Raw genomic sequence first — 11,590 nt, forward strand, 5'->3', positions numbered from 1 at the left:
GAGACTCATGTCCAGCATGTACGTCAGGTCCTGCAGCGGTTATTGGAGAACCGGCTGTTTGTGAAGGGAGAGAAGTGCGAGTTCCACCGTACTTCTTTGTCCTTCCTGGGGTTCATCATCTCCTCCAACTCAATCGCCCCTGATCCGGCCAAGGTTGCGGCGGTGAGAGATTGGCCCCAACCAACAAGCCGTAGGAAGCTGCAACAGTTCCTCGGTTTTGCAAATTTCTACAGGAGGTTCATTAAGGGTTACAGTCAGGTAGCGAGCCCCCTGACTGCCCTGACCTCCACTAAAGTCACCTTCACCTGGTCGGATCGGTGCGAGGCCGCGTTTAGGGAGTTGAAACGCCGGTTCTCGTCTGCACCAGTTCTGGTGCAGCCTGATCCTAATCGCCAGTTCATAGTTGAAGTGGATGCCTCTGACTCAGGGATAGGAGCCGTGCTGTCCCAGAGCAGGGAGTCCGATAAGGTTCTCCACCCTTGTGCCTATTTTCCCCGCAGGTTGACCCCGGCTGAGAGGGATTATGACGTCAGCAATCGGGAACTCCTGGCGGTGAAGGAGGCTCTTGAAGAGTGGAGACACCTGTTGGAGGGAGGGACGGTGCCCTTCACGGTTTTCACGGACCATCGGAACCTGGAGTACATCCGGACCGCCAAGCGGCTGAACCCCAAGCAAGCCCGCTGGTCACTGTTCTTCGGGCGCTTTGACTTCCAGATTACATACCTTCCCGGGACCAAGAACCAACGATCGGATGCCCTGTCCCGGGTGCACGAAGAGGAAGCCAAGGCCGAGTTGTCGGACCCAACAGAGACCATCATCCCCGAGTCCAGTGTCGTGGCCACCCTCACCTGGGACGTGGAGAAGACCGTCCGGGAGGCCCTGACACGGAACCCGGACCCGGGGACCGGCCCGAGGAACAAATTATACGTCCCACCAGAGGCCAGAGCTGCGGTTTTGGACTTCTGTCATGGTTCCAAGCTCTCCTGTTATCCTGGGGTGCGCAGAACCATGGCAGTGGTCCAGCAGCGCTTCTGGTGGGCATCTATGGAGGCTGACGTCCGGGATTACGTCCAGGCCTGTACCACCTGTGCCAGGGGCAAGGCCGACCACAAGAGGACTTCGGGACTCTTCCAGCCCCTACCGGTGCCTCACCGCCCCTGGTCCCACATCGGACTGGACTTTATCATGGGCCTCCCGCCGTCCCAGGGCAACACCACCATCCTCACAATAGTGGACCGGTTCTCCAAGACGGCCCACTTCGTGGCCCTCCCGAAGCTCCCGACGGCCCAGGAGACGGCAGACCTCCTGGTCCACCACGTCGTGCGTCTGCATGGGATACCAGCGGACATCGTCTCGGATTGTGGTCCTCAGTTCTCCTCCCAGGTTTGGAGGAGCTTCTGCAGGGAACTGGGGGCCACCGTGAGTCTCTCGTCCGGGTATCACCCTCAGACAAATGGACAGGCAGAGTGGGCTAACCAGGAGCTGGAGCAGGCCCTCCGCTGCGTGACCTCCGCGCACCCGACGGCCTGGAGCGCCCATCTGGCCTGGATCGAGTACGCCCACAACAGCCAAGTGTCGTCTGCCACCGGCCTCTCCCCGTTTGAGGTGTGTCTGGGGTACCAGCCCCCATTGTTCCCGCTTGTGGAGGGAGAGGTCGGTGTGCCCTCAGTCCAGGCCCACCTCAGGAGGTGCCGCCGGGTGTGGCAGACCACCCGTTCTGCCCTGTTGAAAGCCTGGACGAGGGCCAAGGCCCATGCAGACCGCCGGCGTTCCCCGGCCCCTACATACCAGCCCAGGCAGGAGGTGTGGTTATCGACCAAGGACATCCCGCTGCAAGTGGAGTCACAAAAACTCAAGGACCGGTTCATCGGACCATTTCCCATCCTCAAGGTCCTCAGTCCGGCCGCAGTGAAGCTAAAGCTGCCAGCTTCACTGTGGATCCACCCGGTTTTCCACGTGTCACGTCTCAAACCCCATCACACCTCCCCACTCTGCACCCCTGGGCCTGCACCGCCTCCTGCCTGGATCATCGACGGGCAGCCGGCATGGACCGTGCGTCGGCTCCTGGACTTCCGTCGTGAGGGTCGGGGGTTCCAGTATCTGGTGGACTGGGAGGGGTATGGACCCGAAGAACGCTCCTGGGTGAAGAGGAGCTTCATCCTGGACCCGGCCCTCCTGGCCAATTTCTACAACCGTCACCCGAACAAGCCAGGTCAGGCGCCAGGAGGCGCCCGTTGAGGGGGGGGTCCTGTTGTGTGGGCCGCTGAAGAGGAGGTACTGCTGGCCCACCACCACCAGATGGCGCCCTGCTTGGAGTGCGGGCTTCAAGCATGAGAGGGCGTCGGAACAACTGGAGTGACAGCTGTCACACATCATCAACACCAGCTGTCACTCATCAACTTCATCCTCCATAAAAGCCGGGCTGCAACTCCACCTCCCCGCCGAGAAATCAGCTACCATTCAGGTAATTTTCTCTGCTGTGATTATTCATTGTTGTAAACAGCAGCCTGTGTGCAGCCGTGTTCCTGCGGGGTCTATTGAAGGCTGGATTGGCGGACAGTGAGAGGACGACGGTCTTCGTCTCTCACTCCATCCAGGAAGGAGACCTACAGGTGCTGCACGGGTGATTCTGTATCTGGAGGTGGAGGTTTTCCCTCCTGGAGGACTAAGCACTGTAAGATTGCTGGGTGTGTATTCACACACCCACCACTAACTGTTTCTGTTTCTGCCAGCAGTACCGGGTCTGACTGCTGAGGACAGTGGCCACCTGGGGCGCAGGGCTTGGCAGCTCCGGTGTTCTTCAGATCCGTTGGTGGTGGAAGCTGTGTGGGATCCGGCTCTTCTCTCGCCAGACGTCTTCTATCTTCGAGCCTGCCCACACGTCGCCTTGTGTATAATTGACAATCCACAGTATTGTTATTGTCTGAATTTCGTTGTGCGATTCACAACATTAAATTGTTACTTTTGGCTTATCCATTGTCCGTTCATTAACGCCCCCTGTTGTGGGTCCGTGTCACGACACCTTCCCAACACTGTCCATTGTGTTATCCTGCCCAAACAGATGAACTGAGGTGATCACATGTACCCTATACTCAAGGGGCCAAAGGTCAAAAACATGACGTTACTGCTGCTGAATCCTTACGCTTCAGAGGGCTGAGTCTCGGTTGTATTACATCCCATGACTGTATGACTGGAATGAGGTCTGTGGTTTGTATCAGGTGGGTCCTGGTTGATCCTGGGACTGCTGCCACATTTTGGCTGTGAATGAACCTGATGACACATACATGCAGATAAGTGTGGATTCATATCGTGCTTGTTTAAAAAAAAATACAACAGAAAAAAGGAACAGTGCATGAAGAAGAATTTTACCTCTGTTTTGATTGGACAGTCACCGGGTACTTGCCCTGTGATGGTGACGTGCAGAGATGAAGCGGGATAGTAGAGGACAATGCACACAGCCAGGGCAGACAAACCTTCACAGTTCAACTTGTCAATATCAGCACCCATATTTAACAAAATATCAATCACATCATTATGGCAGCTAACCTGAGGACAGATGAAAAAAAAGAAAAACAAACACTTGAAACCAGCAGCAGAGCTGGAGACAAATTTCTGAGAAAAGCAGACAGAAAGCTGTAAAGACTAGTCCCAGCATGCATCCAAGAGTAGCGATTACAAGGTGTGCGCGTGTGTGTGTGACATCATCTGACTTTATCATTCATGATGGGATTATTTTGTGGGTGGAGTCTTGTATTGTCAGTGTTGTTAATTTACGGTGGCAGCGATCAATGCAGTGTGTCCCAGTGAATCTGATACATCAGGATGGACCATGTTGGTCTGAAGGATCTGTGAGACGTCCTGCTGTTCCCCTCGAGAGGCCTGCTGGATCAGCAGCTCTGAGCTGACTTCCAACGGCCCCTTACAGACAAAACTGCTTCTGTTCAGAGCCAGAACCGATGTCACGTCCCAGCCCACAGTCGCTGCCTGTAGTCTGAGAGACACATTAACAATTTTCTCTTCAGTCACATCCATTTACTGTATATTGCATTACCTGAAAGTCAGTGACAAAGAACCAGTACCAGTAGTTGTTGTTCATCTGTGTCAGACCTGTGTGTGTGTATGTGGGCCTCCATGCGGGTTTGTAACGGCAGACTGCATAGCGGGTCTCGCTCATAGCCTCGATACAACTGAGCGTCCGGTTCCCACAGCTCATCATGAAAGTGTTCATCCAACAATCGTCTCCGTCCAGGCGGCAGCGGCAAATGGTCGCCGTCTGTTGAATAACTCTCAATGTCAGGTGGAAGGATAACGTCATCGTCAAACTGCAGATCTGTACAGAGACTCAGCTGGAGGTCCACCTGAGGGAAACAGGGTCTAGTGTCAATAGTACACTGAATAAATGAAACATAAATTTTCAGACTGAAGCACAACATCAGTAATTGACTTTGCAGTGAACTCATTGACAAAAATGAAACTATTTGTTCATATGAGCTGAATATAAAAAAATGTATATTGTTTTCACTGGGAGAAATGAGAAGCACTATAAGCAACCTTTAATGAGTCAATTACAACTTTTTACCTAAGTGCAAGAAGGTTAAAAAGCAAATGCACGAGTAGTCCGTTGGGTACAGTACTGGAATCAATTAATTAAATGGTGGCAGAATCGACACTTATAGTACATTCTGTTGCCCCTTATTATATGTTTTACTAGTTCTCACTTGTGTCTGTTTGTTTGGATGTCACCAAAATCTGTGGACAAATTTTCATTAATTATCACAAAGCGGTGGGTCATAGGCCAAAAACACATCCAATTTTGCTGTGAATCCAGATCCAGAGGCAGAACCAAGTCATGTTTTTCCCCCTTTCATCCATATTACAAGATAGAAGAATTCAATCTTTTATAGGACCCGAGGACTATTTGGTCCAGTGCTTATCCCAAAATTCCATAGCATTAAGCAGATGAGAGTCCAGGATTCCCCTGGATTAGATACTAGTCTGTTGTAGGCCACTTCATCAACCAAGACCTGAAGCTGGGTGGACTGAAGAGCCATGTCCGAGAGCAGGTCATGTGACCTGCTCTGAATTATGATATATGGCATTTTGAATATAAATTTCCCTTTGTAGTATAATTTGCTACCTTTCATTTAAATCAAGTAGTACTTTGATTTATATATGTTGTGTTTTTTTAACCAAACTCAGCCACATGAGGTGTGCAGCCAGTACATTCTGAGTGCCAGTCCCAAGCCCGGATGAATGAGGAGGGTTGCGTCAGGAAGGGCATCCGGCGTAAAACAAGCCAACCGAACTATGCAGACTCAGAATCGAATTCCCATACCGGATCAGTCCCGGCCCGGATTAACAACGTCCGCCACCGGTGCTAGTGCCCAACAGGGTGCAGGTGGAAATTGGGCTACTGCTGGGCGAAGATGACGAAGAAGAGGAGGAAAACGTTGCCACGAACAGCGGGAGAAGAAGAAAACTAGAATGGTGGAAATGAGAGTGGGGACTTTGAATGTTGGTAGTATGACTGGTAAAGGGAGACAGCTGGCTGATATGATGGAGAGGAGAAAGGTAGACATATTGTGTGTGCAAGAGACCAAGTGGAAGGGAAGTAAGAGCAGGAGCATCGGCGGTGGGTACAAGTTGTTGTACCATGGTGAGGACAGGAAGAGAAATGGCGTTGGGGTCATTTTAAAGGAAGAGTATGGTAAAAGTGTGTTGGAGGTTAAGCGAGTGTCTGACAGGATGATGAGTGTGAAGTTGGAAATTGAAGGGGTGATGATGAATATCATCAGTGCATATTGCCCACAGGTTGGCTGTGAGATGAAGGAGAAAGATTTCTGGAGTGTGTTAGATGAGGTGGTGGAGAGTGGTGATAGGAGCAGACTTCAATGGGCATGTTGGTGAAGGGAACAGAGGTGATGAGGAAGTAATGGGTAGATATGGTATCAAGGATAGGAATGGGGAAGGACAGATGGTAGTTGATTTTGCAAAAAGGATGGAAATGGCTGTGGTGAATACCTACTTTAAGAAAAGGGAAGAGCACAGGGTAACATATAAGAGTGGAGGAAGGTGCACACAGGTGGACTACATTCTTTATAGGAGATGCAAGCTAAAAGAAATCACAGACTGTAAGGTGGTAGCACGAGAGACTGTCACTAGACAGCACAGGATGGTTGTTTGTAGGATGACTTTAGAGGTAAAGAAGAAGAAGAGAGTGAGAGCTCAACAAAGGATCAGATGGTGGAAGCTGAAGGAGGAAGACTGTTGTGTGAAATTTAGCAAGCAGGTGAGAGAAGCACTGGTTGGAGGGGAAGCAATTTTGGACAACTGGAAAAGTACTGCAGATGTGGTGAGGGAGACAGCTAGGACAGTACTGGGTATGACATCTGGACAGTGGAAGGAAGACAAGGAGACTTGGTGGTGGAATGAAGAGGTCCAGGAAAGCATAAGGAGAAAGAGGTTGGTGAAAAAGTTTTGGGATAGTCGGAGAGATGAAGAAAGTAGACAGGAGTACAAGGAGATGCGGCGTAAGGCGAAAAGAGAAGTGGCAAAAGCAAAGGAAAAGGCATATTGCGAGCTGTACAAGAAGTTGAATAGTAAGGAAGGAGAAAAGGACTTGTACCAATTGGCCAGACAAAGGGACAGAGCTGGAAAGGATGTGCAGCAGGTTAGGGTGGTAAAAGATGCACATGGTAATGTGCTGACAAGTGAGGAGTGTTTGCTGAGAAGGTGGCGGGAATATTTTGCAGAGTTGATTAATAAAGAAAATGAGCGAGAGAAAAGGCTGGATGATGTGGTGAGAGTAAATCAGGAAGAACAAGAGATTAGCAAGGAAGCTCTGAGTCCTTTCTTGTTTGCAGTGGTGATGGACAGGTTGACGGATGAGATCAGACAGGAGTCCCCATGGACTATGATGTTTGCAGATCACATTGTGATCTGTAGTGAGAGTAGAGAGCAAGTTGAGTCTAGTCTGGAGAAGTGGAGATATGCTTTGGAGAGAAGGGGAATGAAAGTCAGTAGAAGCAAGACTGAGTACATGTGTGTGAATGAGAGGGAGCCCAGTGGAATAGTGCAGTTACAAGGAGTAGAAGTGGTGAAAGTAGATGAGTTTAAATATTTGGGGTCAACTGTTCAAAGTAATGGAGAGTGTGGTAGAGAGGTGAAGAAGAGAGTGCAGGCAGGGTGGAGTGGGTGGAGAAAGGTAGCAGGAGTGATTTGTGACCGAAGAATATCAGCAAGGGTGAAGGGGAAAGTTTACAAAACAGTAGTGAGACCAGCTATGTTGTATGGTTTAGAGACAGTGGCACTAACAAAAAGACAGGAGGCAGAGTTGGAGGTGGCAGAGCTGAAGATGTTGAGATTCTCTTTGGGAGTGACAAGAATGGACAAGTTTAGGAATGAACATATCAGAGGGACAGCTCAAATGGGACGGTTTGGAGACAAAGTCAGAGAGGCGAGATTGAGATGGTTTGGACATGTGCAGAGGAGGGACCCAGTGTATATAGGGAGAAGGATGCTGAGGATGGAGCCACGAGGCAGGAGGAGAAGAGGGAGACCAAAGAGGAGGTTCATGGATGTGCTGAGAGAGGACATGCAGGTGGTTGATGTGACAGAGGAAGATACAGAGGACAGGGTGAGATGGAAACGATTGATCTGCTGTGGCGACCCCTAACGGGAACAGCCGAAAGACAAAGAAGAAGAAGTGTTTTTTTAACCAATTTTTTTTGGTTCACTAGATTGTTACGTACAGATTAATTAAATTTATCTGTGCCAAATCACAACATCAGTTGCCCCAAGGCACTTCAGAAGGGTAAAGTCTAATCTTACCAAGCCCCCTGAGCAAGCATGTAGGCAGCAGTGGTAAGGAAAAACTCCCTCAGGTGTTTTTGAGAAAGAAACCTCAAGCAGACCAGACTTAGAGGGCTGGCCAACTGCTTCGACCATTCTAACAGTAACAAGAATCAAGTGAATAAAAGACTTGCCAAGAACAAAAAATGTCCACATAGAAAGTCCCTGAGAGAGAATCTAGTTGGCAGCGTGACCCACAACTCATCACGACTATATAGCACCCAGCAACATCAGTCTAGAGACACAACGTGGTCAGACAGGGGACTGCCAGCTACAACCCCTGGCAAAAATTATGGAATCACCCCCATACCAAAACTAACACCTGCATCAAATCAGATCTGCTCGTTAGTCTGCATCTAAAAAGGAGTGATCACACCTTGGAGAGCTGTTGCACCAAGTGGACTGACATGAATCATGGCTCCAACACGAGAGATGTCAATTGAAACAAAGGAGAGAATTATCAAACTCTTCAAAGAGGGTAAATCATCACGCAATGTTGCAAAAGATGTTGGTTGTTCACAGTCAGCTGTGTCTAAACTCTGGACCAAATACAAACAACATGGGAAAGTTGTTAAAGGCAAACATACTGGTAGACCAAGGAAGACATCAAAGCATCAAGAGAGAAAACTTAAAGCAATATGTCTCAAAAATCGAAAATGCACAACAAAACAAATGAGGAACGAATGGGAGGAAACTGGAGTAAACGTCTGTGACCGAACTGTAAGAAACCGCCTAAAGGAAATGGGATTTACATACAGAAAAGCTAAACGAAAGCCATCATTAACACCTAAACAGAAAAAAACAAGGTTACAATGGGCTAAGGAAAAGCAATCGTGGACTGTGGATGACTGGATGAAAGTCATATTCAGTGATGAATCTCGAATCTGCATTGGGCAAGGTGATGATGCTGGAACTTTTGTTTGGTGCCGTTTCAATGACATTTATAAAGATGACTGCCTGAAGAGAACATGTAAATTTCCACAGTCATTGATGATATGGGGCTGCATGTCAGGTAAAGGCACTGGGGAGATGGCTGTCATTACATCATCAATAAATGCACAAGTTTACGTTGATAGTTTGGACACTTTTCTTATCCCATCAACTGAAAGGATGTTTGGGGATGATGAAATCATTTTTCAAGATGATAATACATCTTGACAAAGAGCGAAAACTGTGAAAACATTCCTTGCAAAAAGACACATAGGGTCAATGTTATGGCCTGCAAATAGTCCGGCTCTTAATCCAATTGAAAATCTTTGGTGGAAGTTGAAGAAAATGGTCCATGACAAGGCTCCAACCTGCAAAGCTGATCTGGCAACAGCAATCAGAGAAAGTTGGAGCCAGATTGACGAAGAGTACTGTTTGTCACTCATTAAGTCCATGCCTCAGAGACTGCAAGCTGTTATAAAAGCCAGAGGTGGTGCAACAAAATACTAGTGATGTGTTGGAGCGTTCTTTTGTGTTTCATGATTCCATAGTTTTTTCCTCAGAATTGAGTGATTCCATATTTTTTTTCCCTCTGCTTGGTCTAAAAAAGTAACCGTTACTGATTGCCACAATTTTTTTTCCTGATTTCTTATAGTGTTTCTTAAAGCCAGAAAGTTGCCATTTGAAATGACTTTAGTTTTGTGTCATGTCTGTGATTTGCTTTTTTCTACAAAATTAAACAACTGAATGAACATCCTCCGAGGCCGGTGATTCCATAATTTTTGCCAGGGGTTGTAGATATGACGAGACTGAGAGAAAAAGTCAGATTAGACTATTTTCTTATGAATGAAAAAATATTCCAGTGGAAAAATACATCAAACGGTTATAAAGATAAATCTCTAGATACAGGTGTCAAAATGGTTTGGTTCTGGTGCTTATGGATCATACAGCAGACAGCATGTACCTGAGTCGGGGAGGCAGCAGGGTTCATATATGAAGCGTATCCTGGAATGTTCTTTAGGCTGAAGCCCTCCTTCAGACTGGTGCAGAGCCTTAGCAGGCGCGTGCCATGCCACAGTCCCACGTCCTGACGCCCATCTTTGTAAGTAACCACACCAGGACCAAACCGCTGGTCAAAATGGTACAAACCCTTCAAAGGAAATGAGAGGTTTGCTATAACTTACTGTTGCATACACACTTCCTTCCAGTCTACCTTCCTGTTTACCTCAAACCTAGCTCCATCAGGGAACAGCTGTAGTCCATATCCTTCCTTCCGGTTGAGGTAGTACTTGCCAATAAACTTGTGGCCTGTGGGCCAGCAGTATTCCCCATGACCATGCCTGTAGTCTTTATAGAAAGTGCCCTCGTAGTACTGGAAGGAGCAGAAACATTAAGAGAAGGTGATTTATTCGATCACTGAACTATAAATTTATAAGACACCAAATTGTAAAACACAAAAAAGTCAATTCTATTTATTTATGGGTGATTCTTTAACTACGGGCACTATTGGCCTTGTAAATGTAATTTCCACCGCACCATTGCCTTACAATATAAAGCGCCTTGGGGCAACTGTTTGTTGTGATTTGGCGCTATATACATGTGCTCTGATGTCACTGTTTATCTCCATAGAAACTACCCAAACAATCTTTCATACAAACTGTTTAAAGGGACATTAGTGTTGTGGTGGAAATTACGGCAATAGTGTGGGACAACTACATTTTGTTTAAAAAAAATCACAACAGTTGTATGACATTGAATACCCCAATTATGTTTTGATTATTTTACTGATATTTTATTCAGATATTTTAAAACATTAGAAAAAACGTTTCTTTACCATTCATTTTTATCATTGAAGATCAAAAGTCTGGGTGTGGGACAAGCACAAAACGGCAATATTTGCATATAATGATGCTGAAAAAAGGTGAAAAAGTCATCATAGACTACTAGAACAAATTTCTTAACACACTTTCATTGTAAAGATAACTATAAAAGTGTGAAATTTCCCCTTTTTTCTGTTTTTCATACAATATGATCAAAGGACATAATAAGTGCCCGTAGTCTAAGAATCACCCATAAACAATTGTTTTCACGTTTGAACAGAAATTATGACAGTTGTATTTGTAATAGTTTCTAAAGGACTTATATCACTATATAAGACACTCACACATTACATAGTTAGTTTGCTAGAATATAGTTTGTGAGTGCCCGTAGTCTAAGAATCATCCTTATGCAGCTCCAAATCTCAACAGAAGTCGCCCCAAGCCACTAAATATGAGACGAACAAATGCGCTCGCGTTGTGGATCACATAACTTTCTATTTTACTACAGTGAAAGATTCACTTTGTGGTTATAAATTTAATCCAAAAGGAGCAAAGTTAAAAAAACTAAAAAACAAAAGAGCATCTGACTATCTTGAGAGCTGAGAATCAGCTAATTATTTAAAGCTAACAAATGGAGGAAACAAATGGCGTAACCTTTTGACTTCTGAGGTCAGTTTTATTTAGAATAAATTGCACTTTTTGGACATGAACTCAATTTACAAACACAAACACAAACACACTTAGCAAATCTGCCAACATAATTTTCTGCGCTACATGAGGCTACGCTCAGAAAACGTCATTTTGTACAGACTTTTATCAGAATATCTCTGTTATTTTACCTCTCCGTTGGTCCACGTGTACTTTCCTTTGCCGTGCTTTAATCCATGAACAGATTCTCCCTCGTATGCGGACCCGTCGGTCCACTCTCCAAAACAGACTCCAGCTCTCTCTGTGGCCGGCGGGTCACAGCTTCTGTCGGCGGTCGGCAACAT

The 11,590-nt window shown here is 46.8% G+C and overlaps 1 protein-coding gene across 1 annotated transcript in view; it reads right to left on the reverse strand.

Moving 5' to 3' along the window:
• Nucleotides 1-11,590, reverse strand: part of ankmy1 (ankyrin repeat and MYND domain containing 1) — a 32,719-nt gene extending 21,129 nt beyond the window's left edge. The window contains exons 1-6 of the mRNA XM_034180793.1: nt 11,438-11,590; nt 10,004-10,150; nt 9,743-9,928; nt 4,108-4,358; nt 3,775-3,991; nt 3,370-3,546 (exon numbers count right to left, since the gene is read on the reverse strand). Of these exons, the coding sequence (XP_034036684.1) occupies nt 3,370-3,546; nt 3,775-3,991; nt 4,108-4,358; nt 9,743-9,928; nt 10,004-10,150; nt 11,438-11,590 (1,131 nt within the window). The remainder of the gene's footprint in view (nt 1-3,369; nt 3,547-3,774; nt 3,992-4,107; nt 4,359-9,742; nt 9,929-10,003; nt 10,151-11,437) is intronic.

The sequence above is a fragment of the Thalassophryne amazonica genome, chromosome 10 (assembly GCF_902500255.1).
Source record: "Thalassophryne amazonica chromosome 10, fThaAma1.1, whole genome shotgun sequence".
Classification (NCBI taxonomy): Eukaryota; Metazoa; Chordata; class Actinopteri; order Batrachoidiformes; family Batrachoididae; genus Thalassophryne; species Thalassophryne amazonica.